General features: G+C 35.1%; 1 protein-coding gene across 1 annotated transcript; it reads left to right on the top strand.

Moving 5' to 3' along the window:
• Positions 1-17: 17 nt before the first annotated feature.
• Positions 18-23,749, top strand: Pef (penta-EF-hand domain containing protein peflin). The gene is made up of 5 exons (XM_069826911.1): positions 18-298; positions 10,416-10,800; positions 13,806-13,949; positions 17,988-18,122; positions 23,262-23,749. The coding sequence occupies exons 1-5, from the start codon at positions 287-289 to the stop codon at positions 23,351-23,353; spliced, it is 768 nt and encodes a 255-aa protein (XP_069683012.1). The 5' UTR covers positions 18-286; the 3' UTR covers positions 23,354-23,749.
• Positions 23,750-25,676: the final 1,927 nt, after the last annotated feature.

Below are 25,676 nucleotides of genomic sequence, written 5' to 3'. Positions count from 1 at the left end.
TGTAGACAAATATTTGTGAACACCAAATGAACAGGAAGGAGATTTTTATTTCTACAACGTTTCCTACATTGATTTAATATGGCGGATATTTTAACCAATTGGAATAATCTCGAATAAAACGGCTAACACGTCATAAGAACGAATTTCAGTGAAGGAGTTTGGAGGGGATTACGGACACTCAAGTTTACGTGATTTGTGCTTGTGAGTCAGTGTTTTATAGTGTCAAATGTAATTGTGGTATTCAAGTACAAGAAGAATTTTGTCAAGTAGTAAGATCTCTTACATCATGTCATATCAGGTACATATCGGTATAAGTAATTTCATTTTCATTGTGTTGAAATATTCATGAAATAATATTGATTTTATGTGTTTATACGGTAATTTTGTAGACACAAAAGAACAAAACAGTGAAACTATTAAATTAATAATTTATTAAATGTACTTATTTTCACATGCACAGGAAAAATGAACTGTTATATTGGAGAACTCTTATCAGCATTTTTTATTACTTTGCGGAAGTATAGGTTATGTAATATTAGGAGAGGAAAGAAGAAACACAGATAATCATCATACCAATGAACCAACAAAACTACAATGAAATGCACACCATCAAATACATAACACAAGAGGGAGACATCCAGCATAATAGGGGTCCACTGGAGAATACGATACGGAACTTTACGTTTTTTGGTAGATTGAAGAGTTTTCGTAAGGCAGGTTAGGGCAAGTTAGGTTAGGTTAGGTTAGCTTTGTTGAGACTTTTGGTATGTTTTGCATATATAATTACCGGTATTACATTATGCCATCGTCACCATCTTTGTTTCATCAGTGGGAGGTAATATGACTATCGTATTCTTCAGTAATCCCCATAGTAGACGTAAAAAGACAAAACATGAACCTAATCACAAGAACAAACACAAGAACACAAAAAATACATCATACCAACATATGAAAATAAAAAAAAACACAAAATTGCATCTTCTTTCAGGAAATTGAAATACAAAATTGGATACAGAACACAAAAGACTCTACAATAACATCTAAGACAAACAAATGATTAATACAACTTAATGGAAGTTTACAAATTAACATGTAGTGTACCAGTAACGATTAAAACATTGGACAAACACGATAACCTACCAGGAACACGTCACAGCCATAACCGAATCACACAATACTTCCACCTACGCAGAACACATCAACACCAGCTACAGCTACAGCAACATAGAAACAGACATGAAAAAACCTTGGTTTTCTCGGGGTTCTCTCGTTTCCCCTCATCATCATTACACCATATTCCACAATCATCCTCGCTATGCAATGTCCCAAGCCAAGCCTCCAGAACATATAAAAAGTGGCTGAAAATTGTACTCGTGTTTAAAAATGCCTAAAATCCTACACATAGAATCGAAAAGTCAGAAACTGAACAAACTAGAACAGTGCAAAATATATAGACTTACAAAAACATATGTAGAACACATTCTCAATACGCAACTAAATTTCAGAATGCACACTCTTTTTGACACAACAGTACCGCTCATAAAGGCATCAACAAGAAGAAACCATAAACAAGTGCAGAATAATTATGCAGAAAGCACTGGCCAGGCCATCTTTCCGCAATAGTGGTCCAGGGCACATGTATTACCAAATATATGTGTGTGCGTGCATATGAAAAGGGACCAGTTCCCAGCCCACAGTTTTCGAATAAATTGTTAATTAAGAAAAAGGGGTGAAATTTGACTATTACCGTTTTTTACGGTTTTGTGTTCGAAGGCGAAAAGGGACCAGTTCCCGCTGCATAATATTTTCCTCATTACTATAAGCTATTTTATGATCAACAGACTGACTCATCATCGTATCTCCTTCTTGTGTGTAAGTTTCTTTTAATCCCTAGTCAAGAAATAAGACGGAGTTTTTCGAAATACAAACATTAAGGGGTGGAAAAGGGGAGGGAGAAATGCCAAAATTCACTTTTATATCTTTTGAACCAACAGACATGTAGCCTTAAAATTTAACAAAGGCTCTTTTCTAGAATTCGTTTAGACTTTTGAGGGTTTTTCAAATTTCACCCCCTAAGAGAGTGAAGAGGAGAGGAAAGGGAGGGGGGAAGTTGAAAGTTTTCAAAAATTTTTAACTTTTCGACATGGAGCTTTAAAACCCAAAATGAACGTTACTTTCTACAACTACAATTTAGATTAAACATTTTGGATATTTTTTAAAATATCATCCCCTAAGGTAAAAAAATCGGTTAATAGGGTGATGGATAATCAAGGTTCTACTGTAATGGATTTAAGACGTGTAAAATGAAGCCATATTCTTATTAAAGAAAAACCTATTCTTCAGTATAGAGATTTCTAAATTTATTATAACTTATTTACGTTCATAACTGTGGTTATGTACATCACTTACGCTGATTATGCTATTTTCTGTTTCATTGACATGTTTTATTTAGACCTTTATTTCCCAAATAAGTGAAAATGTAGTGTAGTGTTTTTTCTGGCATCTCTTTATCAACCAGAACGTCCAGATTTTCAGTCTCAATTTGTCTCCGTTTATTTTATAAAGGCCTAAATTCACACATTTAAACTGATCTGTTCGAATCACACATGAATGAAATAAATAATAATACTAAAATAAAAAAATCGATTAACTATTCACTCATCCCCTTCATTACCATGGATAATAGAGGTTCTGCTGTAATTCTTTCCATACACATGTTAAACTAATATTGTAGATTTAAACAATAACAATAACTCAATACCCGAAAACTGGTCTCTTTTCATATGCACGCACATATATTTTAATTAAATTTTTAAGGTTTTCTTATGATTGACAAATTGTCAGCCTCTTCACACACTAATGGGAAAGTGTGTGTCCTGGACCTCTATCGCAGGAAGATGGCAACCTGATTGATGCTTACTACATAATTACCAAGAGAAGTTTTAAGTGGTCATTAATTGTGTTTGTGTCATTGACTGTATGATTACTGGTATATTAGTCCGTACATGCATATTTGGCAAGTAAGTATATTTTTAAGTTTTATTAGCATCTAAAATCGATTCATATTTTCACTAGCAAATGTTACCTTCCTGTTCATTGTAATAGGCGAGCTAGTTGTACGACAGTTATTAATGACAAGCTAGGGAATGCCATTTCGAATGGCTATAACAGTACGCAAGGACTTAACATCATCATTATACTACCTTCGCAGCACACAACTTACTTAGCTATAGTGTATAATTTTATGTATAACATTAAAGAAGGCACTTTTCTTCATTAACTTTGTTACCATCACAACAAAGGAAACATTGTTCTTCACGTAACTTGCATGATCTTCTGCTACGGTCGTCGATGACTAACCTAAATAGGAGTGGTAGTAACATCTGAAAGAAAGTGCAAAAGTACATTCGTGAAAGACGAGTTTTTCCCTGGACCAGAAATACAATGCATAGGTTCACATTGTGACATCCTCTGCATACATTGGTAGCACTGAAAAATTGATATCATAGCACACAAGATTGTACTGGAATCTGTCTCATTTTGCGAAATTACTGTGTAAAGGAGTTATTATTTAGGATGGGTGGGCGAGATTATAACAACCATAACATTCGCATAATGTTTTTAAATGTGCGCTTTAAGTTTATAAGTTATCCGAGTGATTTTAAAATAGTCACGAAGTGGAGTTTCTGTGCTTTTAATTTATCAAGTACAGTTCAGTATTTGGAGAAAGTTACACAACTTAGAACTGCACACGTTGTATTCTTGACCTGACATAATTGAAGATCTCCCTTGAAAAAGAGTGTAACCTCAAATTAATGAAATATGTGACTTCGGTGGAAAAAGTAATTTTGAAGCCTTTGTTTATAACAATAAATGAATGCATCCAATAGCTGAATAAACTTGAATCCTTGATTAATCAAATGGTGCTTCTAGTAAATATAGCTCTAACGATATATGCCCCTGAAATTATTTTCCTTCTCCTGAAACGTGATTTTTTATACCCTTATTCAAGGGAGATCTTCAATTAGGAACATTAAATCCAATGCTTGAGATGGGAGGGCATGTAGCACATATGGATGAATCCAGAAATTCATACAGAGTGTTAGTTGGGAGGCCGGAGTGAAAAAGACCTTTGGGGAGGCTGAGACGTAGATGGGAGGATAATTTTAAAATGGATTTGAGGGAAGTGGGATATGATGGCGGGACTGGATTAATCTTGCTCAGGATAGGGACTGATTCTGAATGTACTTCTTCCCGAAATGCAAAAATCCGAAACCAGATTTCCAAATTCTACTTTCCAAATGTAATTATTTCGAAACCAAATTTTCGAATAGTTGGTTGGTTAGTTATTAGAATTTTTCTCACGCAGGGGGATAATTTTTTTTTAATAAAACCGGTTTTCAAGAATAAACATTTGTGATTATTACAAATGGAAATTTTACTATGAAATGCATGTGTAACAACATCCGGTAAGTGTATCGTGTTGCTTCTTCCATCTAGGACAGACAGTGTACCGGAGAATACAGGCCCAATGCAATAGACCCAGTGAGCGCACGATTAAAAATGAGACTCATATATTGCTTTTGCTGGCTTTTGTGCCTCCTGCTGATATTGAGGATTGTTTTCTGGAATTATGGGATGCCGCAGGCGATGGAGTCAGTTCTGGACTAATTCCAAGTGACATATATTTCCTGAAAAGGGAAGAGGTATGCGATTCTAGCACGATATCTCGTCCATTGGAATCAACATGATGCAACAACATGTAACGAGCACCGGACGAATAATATAACTGAAGCTTTCCACAATCGTTTTCAAGTTGTTGTTGGTAAACACCATCCCAATTTCTACACAGTTTTGTCAGAATTCCAGAAGGAGGAAAGAGACACCGATACCATGATCCGAGAATTTTTTATGGGTCATGCTGTACGAGGGGAGCCAAAAAATAGTGGAGGAATCTGCAGACGAGAATTGCAGGAATTGTAGCAGAATACTAACGTACAAAGACCAGAAGAGGTGCATGGACTACCTTTGGACACTTTGACATCATTCATCCTGTAAAGACACTTATGCAATTACATATCTGCAATATATCTTTTGTAGTGTGTAAAAATTATCATTATGTATTCTGAACTACTAATATTTATTGCAAATCATCCGTCCTCAAGTGAGGTTGACCACTGGGATCCGGAATTAACAAACATAGAAGATAAAGGGAAATGAAACGAGCAAAATAATGATTCGATTTGTACATCAAAACAAAAATTTACGTGTTAACATATTGATGATAGTGTAGCATTTGAAGAGAGGCCTTCAGAATTTCCATTATAATCTTCTGAACCTCATAAAAGAGAATTTTAAAGGATTTAGGGATATTACATGTAAATTTTTGTAAACAACCCCTCGCTCCAAATAGTAAGCCTGTAACATCCCAGTTGTAAAGCGAAATGCCATATTTTTCACTGAGGTATGGAAGACAAGGTACATATTTAGCTCGCTTGTCATCATTTATCTGCAGTGCTTGATTTGTGTCTCGTTCAAAGCAAATCGTAGGGTCTAAGACCATCACTTTCTGGGTTCTTCTATTGATGGCAATTATATCGACTCTTCTATGAGAATCATCTTCAGACACACAATGAATCTCATCATGTACTTCCCATCCTCTGTTTCTTATCAGGTTGGCAATTGCTGTACGGGCACGATGGTGTCTGTTGTTACGCAGTAATTCTCCCTTCTTACAGAACCCCAAGTGTAATCAGTATTCTGTAAACATTTCCATTGTAGCCTATTTTCTGAAATAAATCTTTTGTATTCTGTAAATATTGTCATATTTTCTGAAATAAATATTTTATATTCTGTAAAAATTTTCATTATATTTTTTTAAATAAATCTTTTGTATTCTGTAAAAATTTTCATTATATATTTTTTAAATCAATCTTTTGTATTCAGTAAATATTTTCATTGTATTTTCTGAAATAAATTTTTTGTATTCTGTAAAAAGTTTCATTATATTTTCTGAAATAAATCTTTTGTATTCTGTAAAAATTTTCATTATATTTTTTGAAATAAATCTTTTGTATTCTGTAAAAATTTTCATTATATATTTTTTTTAAATAAATGTTTTCTATTCTGTAAAAATTATCATATTTTTTTTTAATAAATCTTTAGTATTCTGTAAAAATTGTCATATTTTCGAAATCTTATTCAGAACTAAAAATAATAGCATTCGAAAAAATTGACTTCGGAAAATCGTAGCCTATTCGGAAAACTGGAATTAGGAATTAAATCGCGTTCTGAACTTTGGCTTTTGGAAAAATGGGCCCCTTCTCCTTTTTCTGTCAAAAGCTTCCTTTGCCATTGAACTTTATATTTAATTCTGCTTTCAAGCTTTCTGTACATAATTATTGGATCCACGAATCAAAGATAACTTAAATATTGTTCATTTATTTTTATTCCTTTTTCCTTCCGGTCTAAATTTTTAAAAACTTCTTGAAGTATTGCAATGAACAATTCTGGTGATATTGTGCCACTCAGTCTTACACACTTTTTAGCTTGATTTTTTATGTATATAGGATCATTATAAAGATACACAATTTCCGATATCTCGTGTGTGTATGTGTGTGTGTGTGCGTGCGTGCGTGCGCGTGTGCGCATGTGTGTGTGTTTTTTTTTCTAATGCCAGGTGTTTGACAAAGTCATTTGACCTCTTGTACTCCAATATTTTTCTAAGATATCATGGTCAGCCACTGAAGCACAGATATATATATATATATATAGGAAATATTTTATTTACCTTAAAGAAATTACTCCCTGAGTGAAAAAAATGTGTATATATATATATATTTCTTACTGAGGGAATCCCTTATTTAAGGTACAGTAGAACCTTGATTATCCAACACCCTATTAACCGATCGGTGGATTATCCGACTGTCTCTCTTTCACTCTCTCTCTCTCTCTTTTTTCGCTGAAGAACAAAATATGAAGTCCTATAGAGTTACTTGTTGGGGGAAGAGGGGGGTTGTTTTTCCCAACTTATAAATTAGTCATTACCTGCTTTCAATGTAATGACCCCAAGAACTTCCACAAAATTGTAAAATCCGTGTACCATTCAGTCCTTGTCCTACTGTTGAAGTGACCGTACTGTATAACTTGTGTTATGAAAAAAGCGAAAATAATTTAGAGGTTGTGAAAGCAGAAACTTTATTCCATGTCGAATCAGAATATGAGATTGGCATTACAGCTGTGCGCGATTTAATAAAACTAAAATAAAGTGTATAAAGTACGAGTATCAATGTAAATCTACAACACGAGATCTCTATTCCTATATATTCAGACAGTGGATATCCATCATAAGGCGTTCCCTTGACCCTTAAAAACCGGACTTAAATTAGTTAACTTCTGATCCTTTAACTAGCATGTTAAACACAAGACCATGGAGAAAATTAGACCTACTTATATATTATGCACTTAATTTATGAAAATCTTTTATGGTATCGGTATGGATAATCCGATTTTTTCGATTAACCATTCAATTCACCCCTTTCATTACCACTGATAATAGAGGTTCTACTGTATATAAAATATTTCCTATATACAGAAAAGTAAGGATTACTCAAGAAAGCCTTATTCAAGCCAAAAAAAAAAAACAGTTGTGGGATTCGAACTCTGACACACACAATGTTTGACAGTTATGTGTTCTACCACAGAGCTAATAGGTCTACGTATATACAGGGGCGGCTCGTCCATAAGAGCTGCGGAGCTGCAGCACTCCCTGCTTTGACAGGAAAATAAAAATAATATTTATTTTAATTTGTAGAAGAATTGTTACAGCTTTTATTGGTAAATTGCTTTATATTTCATCTGGCCGGGAATATGTACTATTATCTTATGCATAATCTTTTTGCACGTCGACTGTATTGGAATTGACACTGCAGTCAAAGTCGTCTTGGGATCTGCAGGGTGGTCAGCTCATAGAGAGTGTGTCATGCTAGGTCAGGGGGTAGAGAGGTAAAGGGAAGCAGAGGGAAACTGCCGCTGTTTAAAACCCGTATCTCACTGCAGTGGCTTGCAGAGCCAGGCCACAAGGGATCTTTCCTCCCCTCCCACACTGCTATTGTAATGCTGCATCAAATGGATTCTCTAGTCCCTTGAAACTTAATGACAAAATTTTTATTTTCTTTTTACATACTTATTGTTGTAGAATCTTATCGAGTTAATATAACGAAATTAATATTCTCTTTTGCCTTATTATTATGTATATATCCATCCTCCAGCAGAACCTAATATTTGCCTTAACTCAAAATGATTGCACGAGTAGAATCCTTTTGATATAGCACGTAAAATACGAAAGAGACTTCTTTTCCAGTTTTAGAAAATTGTTGACCATCAGTATATCTGAGTGTTGCTTTGGTGTGACGTCTTAATACCGTAACTTAACCAGTGCAAATGTGCAAGCATGAGTGTGTGTGAATTACAGAATATTAATTTTATTTTTCTCAACTTTTCCTTGCAGAGAATATTGATGTAATGAAGTGAAATTAAAGCGTCGTCCGTTACCCGGCTTAAATCTTACTTAAGCTTCATCCAGCCACAATAGTGCATATATGTAAGGAAGTATAACAATGAAATTTACGCTAAGCATTTGTGGTTATGTGGATGTGAACAAAAAAAAATCTGTATTTTGTTTTCCTTGCCTCCTCTTCGGTGGTGATGCTGCATGGACTAGGAGTGGTGTGACAGATTTAGGACATTTGCCCCTAAAAAGCAAAATGCATGAATCTTCACAGTCTCACCTGAAAAATGTTGTTTCATTGGCTATGTTACGCAACTCATACTGCTGTGCAATTAAGTGAAACGAACAGAAGAAACATTCTCAAACATAATCAAGAAGTGAGAAAAAATCGTGAAATTATTTTAAAAAAAATATTGATTGTATCAAATTTTGTGGCCAATATGAACTTCCCCTTAGGGGACATGATGAAAAAACGATTCGAAGAACCCTGATGTGTTTCGTGGGTTGCTACAGTTCGTGAGTAATCTAAACGAGCCTCTCAAAAATCATTTGGAAAATGCCACTGTTTAAGGTTATTCTAAGACAATTCAGAATGAACTGGTAGATTGTAAGTTGAGTGTCTGCTAATCTGAAATTCAGACTGAAATTGATGGTATTAGTTTTTCTTAAGGATGAGCAAATGGTCCCTCAGACATCTCCCAACTAAGTCAGGAAGTTTTGGTTTTTCGATATATAGTGCATTTATTGTTGTCCTATACTTATTAGTAATGGTATCAAGAAATGAAATTTGTATGTACCGAAATCTACTGCAGCTCTCCCAATCCACAGTTCATGAGCCGCCACTGCGTATGTATCTTGCAGTGATCAGTAAATACTGCAGTTTGAAACAAGCAAACGTTAAACTATTGTTATCTGACTTGCCATAGCTCATGTTGTTGTTGTTTTCTAATGCCAGGCGTTTGACAATAAAGTCATTTGACCTCTTGCACTCCAATATTTTTCAAAGATATTATCATGACCAGCCACTGAAGCACAGATTTTGAGGTGTTCCGAATCCATTTCTTGGTTTGAGTTGCACAATGGACAGTTAGGGGACTGATATATTCCAATTCTATGCAGGTGTTTGGCCAAACAATCATGGCCTGTTGCCAATCTAAATGCAGCTACAGACGATTTTCGTGGTAAATCGGGAATTAACTGTGGATTTTGATGCAGAGAGTTCCATTTTTTTCCATGGGATTGAGTTATCAAATTTTGTTTGTTGAAGTCTAAGTATGTAGATTTAATAAATCTTTTCACAGAGTATTATGTAGATTTAGTAACAGGTCTGTAAGTAGCAGTGCTGCCCTTCTTTGCTAAAGCATCCGCATTCTCGTTTCCCAGGATTCTACAATGGGATGGTATCCATTGGAATACAATTCTTTTATTGAGTGATATTAATTGAGAGAGCATTTTAGTTATTTCTGCTGTTTGAGATGAAGGTGTGTGTTTAGAGACTATTGATAGAATAGCTGCTTTGGAGTCTGACAATATAACTGCATTTTTAAATTTACTGATGTGGCATAGAAGATTCCTGAGACTTTCACTTATTGCAATGGTTTCTCCAACAAAACTTGTTGTTCCATACCCAAGAGATCTATAAAGTGAGAAGAGACAGCACGTAACACCTGCACCGGCACCTTGTTCTCTGGAGATCAAGGATCCATCAGTGTATAAATGAAGCCAGTTTTGTGGAGGGTATCTAATAGCTCATGTGAACCATGCATTAGGACTTAATAATTTCAGCAATCTCTTTGTCCATCATGATACATTCCTCTTGTCAGATAAAAGAAAAGATAAGCAGTAAATAAAATGGATACTATAATGAAAACTGACTTGTTTATCTGAAATTAATTTCTTGTTGCAGAATTTGAGTTATGCTGGTGGTGGATATGCTGGGCAGCAAGGTTATCCTGGAGCACAACAAGGTGGTTATCCAGGAGCAGGCTATCCAGGGGTCCAACAGGCAGTTTCTGGATATCCTGGGAGCCGACCAGGGTCAGGTTATGCCGGCCAACCACAACAAATGGGTGGTTACCCTGGTGCACAGCCACAGCAGATGGGAGGATATCCTGGTGCACAGATGGGAGGCTATCCAGGTGGGCCTCCTGGAGTGAGTCCTGAAGTGCAGCAGTGGTTTGCTGCAGTGGATAGAGATCGATCAGGACGCATATCTGCCAAAGAACTCCAGGGTGCTCTTATAAATGGCCAAGGAAAGAATTTCAGTGACACTGCTTGTTACTTAATGATTAGTAAGTTTCTTTCTCAGTCCAATCAATTTTTTTACATTACTAGCCTACATAATAGCTTCATTTCGCATGCAATTTTTTTAATTGATTATTTTACGATGCCTTATCAACTGCTAAGGTTATGTAACATCTGAACAGGGGCGGCTTTTGGGGTGGTGCCAGTGTGCCATGGCACCACCAATGAAAGAAACAAAAAATAATATCCTAGAAAGCAGTTGTGATAGTTTATTTCTACACATTTTATTCGTATTTCATTTGAACGAGCGCACACACAGATCCTAACGCACTCTTGCAGCATTTTTCCGAACGGAGCCACTTCAGTGTGGCACTGTGTACGTCCATATAACACTGTACAAAAGGCTACTGATTCTAGTTTATATGCGTTTCTTATGGCAGACTTTGAGCCGAATTCAATTTGACTGAGTAAATATTCTGCCCGCTAGAGCACAGTAATGCAGAAATTTCACTAAATGGCAGGGTTGTTGGAGATGTTAGGAAGGGAACCATCAACCGCAGACTTGCACGATAACACAAGTTGAAGTTCCGCGCCAAATGTTAATGTAATGTTGCCAATTCAGAACTAATGCACATAAGTTGGATTTGAATGTGTAAATTATTATCCATATAACTATATTGAACGCAGAGATAGTCACGGTTCTTTTTAGAAAGATAAATATTTTTTCATATTATGTAAAACTGTTTGTTAATGTTGTGTAATATTTGTTTTATTTTGCGGCAACTAAATATCGCTACACTGTTGCTATAGTATTGATGCTTCTGTTAACGATACATGAGATCTGTGCAGGACATGAACATGTGTTATTCAGGCCTCTGCCTTGGATTCATTGACCTGTTAAATAAAGTGCAAACGTGTTTGTTTATTATCTATATCACTGTTTATCTCGTGTGTTTTTGTCAGCAATTTTACTAGTTATAAAAGTTATTTGTATTTGACTAACAATACTGTGAAAGTTTTGCATTATCTGTATCTGTAAGTAACTGTTACTAGATGCATTATTAACTGCACACCTGGTAAAATAGCTGGTTTAATTAATGTGTTTTATTTAATATAATGTAAACGTGAACTGCGATTATCAATTTTACTAGGGTAATTTGCGTACAACCTTTTTTCATTTTTGGCACCACCACCATAATGCCTCACCGGCCGCCACTGCATCTGAATGAGATGAAGGTAATAATGGCAGTGAAATGAGTCCAGAGTCTAGTGCCGAAAGTTACCCAGCATTTGCTCTTATTGGGTTGAGGGAAAACCCTGGAAAAAAACCTCAACCAGATAACTTTCCCCAACCAGATTTTAACCTGGGCCCTCGTTAACCGTTACTCCACACGAGTGGACATGCAACGTTTTGTTACATCATTTGATATTGACCCTTCCCCTCTCCCCCTCTCTCTCTCTCCCCTCCTCTCTTCCTCTCACTCTCCATGTCTGTCACTGCGAGAGGCTTGTGATGATACAGTAAAATCCCTAGTAACTGGCACACAAATAATCGGCGATACCAAAACAACGGAACTTTTGGCTAGGCAAAAGAAAGTTTAAATCTGTCAGATTGCCACAGTCTGGACCGTCAGTTTTGCTACATTAGGAAGTTCACATGAACTTTCATTTTTAGTGAATATCTGGCAAAATCTCGTATCTGGAACTAAGCTGGTCCTTTTGGTGCTGGTTAAGAGGGATTCTACTGTATAAGAAATATCCTTGGCTATCAGGGTGCTCTGAGACAGTTAAGTTATATTGTTTTACCTGTATTCTGTTTGAGGGTGAAACTGAGTGATCATCTTCTTGTGAGGTCGTGTGTCACAAAAATATTTTGAAATAAAAGCCGAGAAACATCTGCTATATGAAAAGATATAAGGTGAGCAAATTTTTTCAGCCTACCCAGGATTTACAAGTATAGAGTAGACGCAAGAAGAGCTTGCCGCAGTAAGCTGCGCGAACTTTCGGAAACGTTCGGGTGCACTCGACCTCGCTTTGATTCAATTGGCAAACTGTCGACAGTTCTCAGTCATCTGCTGGCTTGATGTTTCGAGTGAGATTTATCACAGCGTATGTAACGTAACCTAAATCTTGTTGCAGAGTAAGTAATAACACAACATTGTTGAAAATGCAGAAGCACGAAATACGTAATCATGTAATAATTTATATTTGACGTAATAAAACACTAATATTATGTGATTTTATTAAAATGTTCTGATAACTAGGGTACTGTGGTCGGTTTATTTTAATCTGTATATACTCCTTATGTTATGAGCGGAGCTTGTTTCGTTTTTCATAAATTTATGAACTTTATAAATAATTCTCTAGTTTAACTGTGTAACATTTTATTAGCACTTCCTAATTTAGAGCGAAACGGTGGCCATTGTTAAGTACATAGAATGTTATACAGAACTCTGTTATTTAACAAACACAATTTGAACTACATAAAACTCCTGATATCAAGGATAAAACGCAGAATATGTAACGCAAACGCTAGCTTCTACCCACTCTGCACAGCAACACTCCATGATATGAACAGCTCAAGACCGCGCTTTCGAATGCGCCCTGTAATCAGCATTAGGTGATTCATAGCAGCCCTGTAACGAGCATGGCGGCACGAGGACCGAATATCGTTTTCTGCGCATCAGTCAAATGGACAAGCTTTTTTTGCGCTTCCTCTACGTTAGCTTCGGCACTGGGAGTTACCCTATTTGACCTGTATGCATTCCCCCAAATACTTCTGTAACTATTGATTGCAGAATTGCACTTCGTATCCTTCATTTAACAGTGGAGTGCCCGCCTCTTGTCAGGCTCTGTTTTGGACAGCATTTTTCGTACATCCTATATATATGTACTGAAGACTAATTCATTCAGACATAGATATTAAAATTGTTGTTTATTAACTCTTTTATGAGGCTTCAAATTGAGATTCCTAACCTGGTTAATGTTAGTCTAACGTATGTTCTTTCTTAATTGTCATATAGAAACTCATTTTATTTTATTTACATTTCAGGTATGTTTGATAGAGATCGGAGTGGCACAATTGATGTGAATGAGTTTCAACAGCTGTACAATTACATAAATCAGTGGCTGGCCACTTTCAGAACATATGACCGAGATAACTCAGGTCATATTGAAGAAGCAGAACTTTCACAAGGTAAGAGTGTTAAGTCTTTATTTGAGCTGAAAATCTTAAGATACTAGTCATTGCAGCTGTGAGGAAAGTTTTCCTGTATCTCCTACCTGCCATTCTCATTTCATCGGTACCTTATGTCATATGAAATGCCATCATACTATCTAATTTCTGAATAGCCTCTATAGTTCTAAACCAATATTATAGCTGTAATTATTTTCCTCCACTATAAATCCATTCTTTTCAAAGTTGATTTAAATTTAGACCACAAACTTGATGTAACATAGGACTTTTCAGCTTTGTACAAGGCAGGAAGGTACTTTATTTTCGTTTTAAGATATAAATTCTTGAAGACAGAGAAGCATAGACGTCTCACTCAATAGAATTTTTACTTAAGTGGTTTTTATTAATATCTCGTTAGAATATCAGTCTTATCAAGATAAGCAAATGCTTCGGGTTGGAAGAACTGAACATAACTGAACTTAATGTTCGATTACTGTACAACATATTTAAAAAAATATCCTACATTCATGATCAAATACAAATATCTATATATATATATATATATATATATATATATATATATATATATATAATTTGAACTGGTAATGGAAATTACGGGAAAATGGCTGGACGGATTTTAATAAATGACCCCTTATTTTGAAGCTTGGAACTCAAAGTTTTTCGAAAAAATAGTAGTTTTCAGTGAAATGTCAATTTTTAAACATAGTTTTCCTATTTTCCAAAATCCATCTGTCGTCAGTTTTGAGAATTAGCTAATAGCATTCACGGCCGACTTGATATTCCCTTCGCTTTTTTGTAAAGGAGAAGCAAAGCGAGCATCAAGTTGGCCGTGTTGCATTTCAGAATAAAACAAAACACACACTACAGTAAACAATATTACACGAAGGCCATGATCTGCAAGAATGCTGACATTTAGAGCTCAAATTAAATTGGTTATTAAAACCTTAAGTTACTAAAAATAATTTACAGGTTCGATTCTGTGGTGTGTAATTTTCTGAGTACAGCTGTGTATTGGATATCAAACACTACAAAACTTGAGGTGGTTTGATGACATTATTACCATTAGAAATGAAATATTATTGTAGTTAATGTCATGATGTGACTATTTTTCATTAATTATACATATTAATGCTAATTGATGATATGAAAGTGAAACGTTTTGGGGTTATGTAAGTAGATGTAGAGAATAACTTAAATTAGATTTTGATTTCTATATTTTACTGAGTGGCGGCTATATAGTATATATAGTATATGTTACTGAAAGCTATAAAACTTACGTAAGATAATAATATTATTAAAAATAAAATATTTTTATAGTTATTAGTCAAGTGGGGTTGGGTCTTTTTCATATATTTAATGGCAGGGTAGTGTAGATATTTATATGCGTGGTTCTGTTCAGTATTGGCTCGAGAGAGAGTATCTTTCATTGTTATGGAAGCAAAGAACTTTCCGAATGTCTGGTATTCTTCATTGAAGGTAAATCTGAAAAATGTTTATTTGAACGTCTAATGAACTTAGTTTGCAGCATTTGCTGCACAAGCCACTAGTTACAATAAAATATTCAAAGAAAATTATAATCGTAGATTTGGAAGGCCACAGACTGACAGTTGCTTCTCGTGTCAACAGTTAAATTTGAAGACAAAATCTAAGACCTTAAATGATGCGGTCAAGATGGCTTAAATGACGCACCAAAAACTCTATAATGCATTACAGGAGGCCCAAAAAAATCCCAAGAAAACAAAGAGGCTATGGGCCTGTGTTTTGATTATATGCAAAATGTAGAGCTACCACGCATTTTTATACAAGACATCTACTTTCGACGGCTTAAGGTACGGTCATACGTCGCTACTTTTGCAGCGATACAGTACAAAAAAACTGCGCAACTCTCGTACTGCGATGTGTGAACAACGGTGCAACCGAAAAGTAGCGGCTGCCGAACCTGCTGTCCGCTACTTTTCCATGCTGCATGCAGCTTAAAAGTAGTGACGTGTGAACAGGGTTCTCATGGTTGCAGCCGCAGCATTTTTGATATCGGTTTTGTTGAAACTTTTGCTGCGGTTGCGACCAGTGTTGCCACCCAAATGTGCCAATGATACCTTTATTTTTTGGATATATTTTAATGTTAGATGTGATGAAAATAAATTATTTGTAACAGTTACTAAATGTGCAACACAGTCAGAATATATTTTCTGACGAAATAATTCATTTTTTAATTTTCCGTAGCATAGTTTCAAACAGGAAGGTTGCCAACACTGATTACGTGAATATGCTATTGGTTATCATTTAAGTATATAGGCGTTTTTAAAAGCTTTATAGTAAAAATAATGCCAATTTCTGAATACTAGTTAGGACAGAAAAGCAAGTAATAGATAATTAAGCTATCGCATGAGTTTCATAATAATGCGAACATAACCACAAAATGTATATTGAGAAGTCAACACGGAGGTGGAAACCTGCAGCATGACTGCGGCTGCAAAAGTAGCGTCTTGTGTGTGAACAGACACGCAACCTCCAATTGCAACTTTTGCAGCACTCGGGTTGCGCAGCACAAAAAGTAGTGTGCAGCATGCTCCTTTTGGCTTACGTGTGAACATGACACGCAACTTTTGCAGCTGCGGTACAAAAGTTGCGCAGCAAAAGTAGCGACGTGTGACCGTACCTTTACTGTCTCAGTATTCTGTATCCATAATCTAAAAACTGTGAAATCTGTTCTCTTCATTTACCACGAAGGCAATGGAAAAAAGGATCCAAACAAAGTGATGAAATGACTCCTTAGTGAAACCTGCTCAAGTAGTGTGGTGCCAATAGATGAAGGAAGGATGAAATACATTGAACATTGTGTGCCCTCCTAGTTAGAACAGTTCATTTCATTATGGCATTACACAATATAATGTGAATACTTTTGTAAACAACAGTATAAAATACTATAATGTATCACATTTATGTTGATTGCAAAAACAACCTATATTCACAAATTTTAAACAATTATATTTAAATTCTCTCTCTCTCTCTCTTCCTTCTCCCTCCCTCCCGCTCCCTCTGTCTCTCTCTCTTTTTTTTTTTTTTTTTTTTTTTTGTACCTCTAACCTATATGATAAAGGAGGATCAAATCTGTACTAATAATAAATCTGTAGCCGAAATTTTTCTGGTAATTTTCGATTTTCCAAAAATAATTGGTCCTAACATATATAATTAAACACCCTGAAATCGAAAATCGTTTTTTTGAAATTTTTGTTTGTATTTCTGTCTGTCTGGATGTTTGTTACCTTTTCACGCGATAATGGCTGAACCAATTTATATGAAAATTGGAATATAAATTAAGTTCGCTGTAACTTAGATTTTAGGCTATATGACATTCAAAATACATTATTTAAAAGGGTGGGTTATAAGGGGGCCTGAATTAAATAAATCAAAATATCTCACTTATTATTGATTTTTGTGAAATATGTTACATAACAAACGTTTCTTTAAAAATGATTTCCGATAAGTTTTATTCCTTGCAAAATTTTGATAGGACTGATATTTAATGAGATAAATGAGTTTTAAAATTAAAATACAATGCCATCTAAGGCTGTGTAATGAAATGAAAACAAATGACTACGTCTATAAGGGGCCTTGGACAGCAACAATCGAAAGCTATGAATCATAGCCTATAGAGAATGTTTCTGTGTTTGTATGAAGTAATATCGGAAGCTAAATTAACCGATTTGTATAATTAATTATTATTTCACCATTGGAAAGTGTAGTTTCTCTAGATGGACATAATGCTATAATTACAGTAACTTCTGAGTGCTCTCTGGATCAAAATGATCGCATTTTAATATTTTAAATACAATTTAAATTAAGTAACATATTAAACGATTTATCCTTCTATGAAACACGAATGTTCCCTGGATCAAACGTGCTATTTTAATTATGTAAGTACTTTATATTTATTTCGAACAGGTGCAGCGGAGCTCACGGGTACGGCTAGTAAGTAAATATATTAGTATTAATGCCACTTAGCTATGTTATAATAAATATTTTGTATATTCACAGCTCTCCAGCAGATGGGGTTCAGGTTTTCTCCAGAATTTGTGAAATTTCTGGTTACAAAGAGTGATGTACAAAGCCATAAGCAGATGTCTGTTGATCAGTTCATTGTGGTTTGTATTCAGATTCAGAAATTTACAGGTAAGCTCGAATAAATAATTTCATTAGATTTTAGAATTACATCTCACGCTTAAACTTTCTTATTGTATGAAACAGAGAGAAAGAATTATTGTGATGTAATTTTTTGTCGTTTGCATTTTTGAGGTTGTGAAAAATCTCTGATCGTTATTGTAGTTATTTGCCATCATCAGTAACAATAATAATACAGTAGAACTCCGATTATCCGTTACCCTATTAACCGATCGGCGGATTATCCGACTCTCTCTCTCTCTCCCCCCACCTCCCTTTTCTTTTTGCTGCAGAACAAAATATGAAGTCCTGTACATTTTTAGTACGTATTTTTTTTTAAAGGATTATTAGAAACCTTTTACACAGTGTCTAGTAAGAATGCTTCCTCGCTCAAGTAACAGGAACAATTACTTATTTGTGGGAGATGGTGTTTTTTTCCAACTTGTAAAATAGTCACTACAGTATCTATTTTCAAAGAAATGACCCTAAGAACTTTCACACAATTGTAAACCCATGCACCAATCAGTATTAATTTGTCCTACTGTTCGAGTGGTTGTACTGTTTACTTTCTATGCAAAATGTCTTCCATGATCGTCGAAAGAAAACATGTTGTGCTTAATATCGAAAAAAAGTGTAAATAATTGTGAGGTTTGGAAAAGGAGAAACTGTATCTCGTGTCAAATGAGTACAAAACTGATGTTACACTGTGTGCGATTTAATAAAATAAAAACAGTGATAAAGTGAATAAAGTACGAGAATGTATATCTACAACACGACTTCTATCTTTCCACAGTCAACCATTAGGATTCCCTTGGCACTTTAAAACTCGTCATTGACAACCGGACTTAAATTAGTGAACTTCTGATCCACTAACTAGTATGTTAAAAACATGACCACAGAGAAAATCACGAAATTATAGGCCTAAGTGTTAGGCCTATGCACATAATTTATGAAAATCTCTGATGGTACGGATTATCCGATTTTTTCAATTAACCGTTCAGTCCACCTCCTTCATTACCACTGATAATAGAGGTTCTACTGTAGTAATAATAATAATAATAATAATGATAAGCAAATATGTGGCACAACAGCCTATACATAATCAAAGCAAACCTCTTGTAAGCTGGCTTCACAGTCACAGTCCTCAGCAAAGATGAACCATCATTTAACTAGTATGAGTGTAACATGTGGTTAGCATGATAGTCTTCCCTGCTGTTATAGTTGACTTTCGAAACCGGATTTCACTACTCATTGTAGCTCACCAAATTATGATGTTGGGTGGCCACCATTATGGCCGAAGTCTCAGAAAATTTCTTGTCTCATAATGATCCAAACCAGCACTGATTCCGTATTCCTAACCTAAGACATGACCAGACGCTAGATAACCGTGGATGTTGATAAAGTGTCATAAAATAATCCACAAAAAAATATCTAAGACATGACACTTTAGACGATATGGCTATTGCGCAGGGTGGTGATGATTATGATGATGATGATGACAGTTTTTATTTTATTTACTTTATTTTATTGATATTTATATGCTGCTCAACAGCATTTGGCCAATAAACGACCACTACAGTGATACAAATTGTGTATTGCCAGGATGAGCAAAAATACAGTAAAACCCCGATTATCCGACACCCTATTAATCAATTGACGGATTATCCGACTATCTTTCTCTCACTTTTTTTTTTTTTTTTTTTTTTTGCTACAGAAACATATGAAGTACCACTGTACGTTATATTAGTGCGTATTTTTTCTAGAGACTGGTAAGTATAGAAAAAATACAAATAATTGAGTGATTTTGGGAAAGAGAAACTGTGGCTCATCTCGCATCAGAATACGAGACTGATATTACAACACTGCACGATTTAATAAAAATCGAGTATAAAGTGTATAGAGTATGTAAATCTACAACATGAGACCTCTAGGTCTACTATTCCTATCTTTCCGCTAACAGCCATTACAAGGAGTTTCCTTGCCCCTTAAAAGCACGTCGTTGAAAACCGAACTTAAATTAGTGAATGAACTTCTGATGCACTACCTAGCGTGTTAAACATAAGACCACAGAAGAAATTACGAAACTTCAGCTCTTATTGAATTAATTTACGAAAATATTTTATGGTACAGATTATCCGATTTTTTTCGATTAACCGTCCAGTTCATCCCCTTCATTACCTCGGATAATAGAGGTTCTACTGTAACTGGTTATTTTCATATGGTTAAGTGGTTAATTACTGGTTATTTTTGCTTGCCGGTTTAACCTCAATTTGTCCACACCTGTGGAGTAACGGTCAGCGCGTCTGGCCGTGAAACCAGGTGACCCGGGTTCGATTCCCGGTCGGGGCAAGTTACCTGGTTGAGGTTTTTTCCGGGGTTTTCCCTCAACCCAATATGAGCAAATGCTAGGTAACTTTCGGTGCTGGACCCCAGACTCATTTCACCGGCATTATCACCTTCATCACATTCAGACGCTAAATAACCTTAGATGTTGATAAAGCGTCGTAAGATAACCTACTAAAATAAATTAATCTCAATTTCTCATTTTCCTCAATAACTGAATGAACAGTTATTTTTAAAATATACACTGAATCAAATGTATTTTATCTCGAATTCAATGCCAGTCAAACATCGTTTATTTTTGTTAATTTGTTCTCTATGTAATCAACCCTGTATAAAAATTGTCTTGGCCATCGTAGATGGGGTATAGGTTACTGCTTTACTGACTTCATTTGTCCATAGATGACAAAATGAGATTGAACTTCGAATCAATGTCAACAATATATGTCTATCCTAATAGCTGACTCTCTGATTGGCTTATAATATAAATCTGTGGGTATTGGAGCATTTCAAGCGACAAGAGTTTTTTCTTCTTCTAATGACATAGATTGTTGATATTGTTATATCATTGTCCCATGTCCCATTAGGTCTCGAGCTTCCTAATAGCAATGGAATTTGAAAAAATCATATCTCGAAAACTAGGCTTTCTCTGAATGTAGAAAATTATCAACAGCTTAGGTTATTTAGCATCTGAATGAGATGGTGATAATGCCGGTGAAATGAGTCCGGGGTCCAATACCGAAAGTTACCCAGCATTTGCTCATATTGGGTTGAGGGAAAACTCCGGAAAAAATCTCAACCAGGTAACTTGCCCCGACTGGGAATCGAACCCGGACCACATGGTTTCGTGGCGAGATGCCCTAACCATTCCTCCACAGGTGTGGACTTTTTCTTGTTAGTATCATCTCCTCTTCTGCTCTTCCAAGTATTGTTATTACTGTTATTATTATTATTATTATTATTATTATTATTATTATTATTCAACAATTCGTGGTGCTACAGCCCATGAAGGGCCTAGACAGACCACCCGACTGCTGGCCTCACGTCCACATGCCAAAGCAGAGATGGACGATCATCCAAGCAGAATGGAGGTATCGTGGGTTAGCACGATGATCCCCCCAGCCATTATAGCTGGCATTCGCAGCCGGATTTCGCTACCAATCGTAGCTCCCCAAGTGCATCACGATGCTGGGTGGGTACCGGTCCCATACACTGACTGAAATTTCATGAGAAAATTTCTTCCCCCACGAGGACTTGAACCAGCATGCATTCCGTAACGCGAGTCCTAGGCAAGATGCCTTAGACCACGACGCCACGGCACGGGACATTATTATTATTATTATTGATATCATTATTGTTGTTGTTGTTGTTGTTGTTATTATTATTATTATTATTATACTTTCTTTGCTTTATATATTTCTCATTTAGCCATCTCTTTATCTCCTTCCTTTTCCCAAATCACTATCTTGCTTTCTCTCATATTCTTCCTTCAGCTTGATAATCCTACTTGTCTGTGGTGTAATAATCATGATGAAGATCTGGAACACATTCTTCTATACTGTCCATCCATAAACCACAAAAGAAGTAAATTAAAATCATCAGTACCAGTTGCAGAAGACACAGCCCTGCAGTATATATTGACTACACCCCAACTTGGCTACTAGCAACAGGCATCTATAATGAACACCGATCAAAATACCCCACATTTCTCGTGAAAAACAACAACTGAATAGACTACAGTGGACTATAGTGGACTTTGTCAGCAAACAGCTGGATACATTAAGGGGAGAGGATGGTATTTTTTAAAACTTTTTTCCTATTTCGTGTAAATTATTAATTTTTTGTATGTAGAGAGCTCATAGCTGTGGCAACTCAACCAAATAAAAATATGAAAAAAAAAAATATTTGGGGGCCCAAATTTGAAAAAAAATATACCCAATTCAGGATTGTACTAAAACCGATATATCTAATCCGTTTTTAAAGATAGATTCAAACGGTTTTTGCAATGTATTTGCAAAAGTATGTTCTACAAACTGTCTGTAACAGAATTTTGGTATTAGTCCCTCCGTTTGTAAAATAAACAATTAAAATTTGATAACAAGTTACTGATTTCCTTTCTTGCAAACAAATGGACGTATTTTTTAAATTAAATCAATTAACAAAATTCTGTTACAGAGAAAAGTTTCCTAATAGTCTAAAGAATGTGTGTTCTAAATTTCTTGCATGTATCTTGAATAGTTCAGAAATTATATCCATTTTGTCTGGCAATGTAGCAAAAAAAATTAAGTTACTGGAAATCGATAAAAGCGGGCGTGTGATTTAAAAATCCATAGAGCAGGAAGTTTAAAAATGACGTGTCAACATCCGATAAGGGCACAAATACCCACAAAATGTTATGCAATGCATAATGTTATGCAATGCATAATGCAGGAAGTTTAAAAATGGGGATCCACACATATCACAGAGTATTTTAAAGTTTTTTTTTTTTTTTTTTTGGAAAATTTAGTCATTTTTCATAAAAAATACCATCCTCTCCCCTTAAGAAGATTGATTGATTCCTTCAGCTTTGTCTTCATTTTCCCTTTTGTACATAACTACCTTCTACCCATTTTTTCACTCCTCTTTATCCCTTTATTCTTCCAGTTAACTGCTCTAGACTCCGGATGAATTAGAGAATCAATCAATATTCTTAATGTATCCAGCTGTTTGCTGACAACATAAAGTCCACTATAGTCCACTGTAGTCTATTCAGTTGTTGTTTTATGCATTAGTGAAAGCATAGTAATTTTGTATTTCTTTTCTCCATTTCAGAGGCTTTTCGAGCTCGTGACAAGGAACTTAAGGGTGTTATTTCCATCTCCTTTGAAGATTTTCTTGGTGTTGCACTAAGTTGTTCTGTGTAAGATAACAGGCTCAATTATGGTTATATGCTTTCTAATTGTCTTTTGATACTCTTGTTAGTATATCTAATGGTGTATCAATTTGCTATTGTGCTTGGACGTATGAGGTTCATGAAGATAAAGATTTATATATTTTTAAAGGCTGTATCAATTTATTCTTATCAGCAGTTTTCAAGTTCTGCATGAGTTACATGTAAATGCAGTATTGAAATATTTTTACTGTGAAATTTAGTTATGTGGTGTATTAATAGAGTTACTGTTCTCTGTTTTAAAACTTTGTTCTAAAGGACCAGTATAATATCTTGTTACAAGTGAAATGTAGAATTATATTCACTTCTTTGTATTCAGTTTTGTATTTTATCTTAAGAAATTGCTTCGTAATATAGAGATTGTAAGTAACATAGTTTCTCAAAATTTGCAGTTCCTGAACCTTCTGTATGTAATATCAAAACTTGCAAAAGAAAACTTGAGATGTTAGTAAACATTATAAAGGTTAATGAAGTGCAAGAAGAGCCAAGTAGTAAGCAGAAATATTACTGTACGTTGAAACTAAATGGCAAGTTAAATCCTGTTTCTAGCCTTTTCCCATCCTAAATTCAAGTTTCTCCAGTGATATGGTGTACTTCAGAGGGAGTATGATATTTCAGCTTGACAACATACTCTCATAACTGTTCAATTAGCTGCTTGAGCCCTTTTATGAACTTGGGAATCGTGTTCTAATTGTCCGCATAACACCTCAAATGTTGCAAAACACTTGGAGGGAATTGGAATATCATTTGGACATTTGCAGAGCACTCTACCAATGAACAAGTCATACGCCTCGGCCAAGAAATAAAAGACAGTTTTAACAAGAAAGAAGATACCTTGGCAATATTTATTGACTTTCAGTTAGCATATGACTCTGGAGAAATAAATTATTACTAAAACTCCAGAAATTACGTATCTCCAGCAATATGTTCAGATGGATATCAGAATTCCTCAGTCAAAGATTCATTGCCACTAAATTCAATAACTCACTTTCTAGTTACAGACAAACATATCGAGGTCTACCTCAGGGCGCTGTCCTCAGCACAACTTTATTCAATATTTATATAAACAACTTACCCTCCCTATTAGAGGAATCAAACATGAAAACAGCACTATTTGCAGATGATATAGTTTTGTGGACTTCTGGATCTTACAGACATACAGACAAAATTCAAAATTCTGCTCTTAAAGCTCTAAATCAACTACATGAATGGAATACATCAAATTTGATGACACTCAATTTAAGCAAAAGTAACTACCAAATATTTTCACTTGGTAAAAAAGAAAGAGAATTCAATATCCAATACAATGGCCAACACCTTCCTAGGACTTATGAATCGAAATATCTTGGAGTTATTTTCGATAGTAAGTTAACATGGAGCAACCATTTTAAATACATTTCTGAAAAAGCTCGTAAAAGATTCTCCCTTCTAAAAAGACTAGCAGGAAAGAAATGGGGATGCTCTAGGAATACTTTGAACACTACATACAAAATGTTTATACAGCCAGTGCTGACATACTGCGGAGAATTTTTAATTACTTCACCTTTCATAAACGAAATAGAATATGTTAAAACCAAGCTCTCAGACTCATTACTGGTGGAATCAAAACAACTCCAATAGATTCTATGAGATTCCTCACTAATATGTTGTTGTTGTTGTTATCTAATGCCAGGCTTTGGCAACAAAGCCATTAGTGTTCTTGCTCTCCAATATTTCTCTGTGGTGGATCCATCAGGTAGAACTTCACAGGTTATGAGATGATCTTCAGTCATTTCTTCTTCTTTGTTGCATAGAGGGCAATTTGGATTTGTGTAAATTCCTATTTTATTCAAGTGTTTGGCCAAATAATCGTGTTCTGTAAGCAGTCTGAATTTTGCTACTGCAGATTTACGTGGGATTTCTGGAATAATTTCTGGTTTTTTATTAAAATGCTCCATTTTTTATCTTTGGCTTTGGTACATAGTGCTTGGTTTTGCTTGATTTTATATTTATTTTTAATTAGTCTTTTGATGTAAAAGGTAGGCTTGTATTTATATTCTGAATTAAATTGGATCCTTTTTTGGCAAGAAAGTCAGCAGTTTCATTTCCAGCAATCCTCACTAATATTAACAGCATCAAAATTACAATAGAAGAAAAAGCACTGATTCAATATGAAAAACCTATCAGATTACCAGGAAACAATTGGCATTCATACAGTCCTCTCTGTAGATTGAAAACTCAAAAAGGTTTCATATCCATTGGTCAAGAATTAAAACAGAAAATCAATATCCCGAATTTAAAAGAAAACTTACAAATTA

The sequence above is a fragment of the Periplaneta americana genome, chromosome 5 (assembly GCF_040183065.1).
Source record: "Periplaneta americana isolate PAMFEO1 chromosome 5, P.americana_PAMFEO1_priV1, whole genome shotgun sequence".
NCBI lineage: Eukaryota > Metazoa > Arthropoda > Insecta > Blattodea > Blattidae > Periplaneta > Periplaneta americana.
The sequence above is the reverse complement of the archived record's forward strand: the minus strand, read 5'-3'. Positions and strand labels throughout refer to the sequence as shown.

What these genes read in the sequence shown, in the direction of transcription:
- Pef (XM_069826911.1), top strand. An exon ending in AGAAGCAGAACTTTCACAAG is followed by an intron (nt 13,950 to 17,987) that starts GTAAGAGTGTTA and finishes GTATATTCACAG; the next exon opens with CTCTCCAGCAGATGGGGTTC. An exon ending in TCAGATTCAGAAATTTACAG is followed by an intron (nt 18,123 to 23,261) that starts GTAAGCTCGAAT and finishes TCTCCATTTCAG; the next exon opens with AGGCTTTTCGAGCTCGTGAC.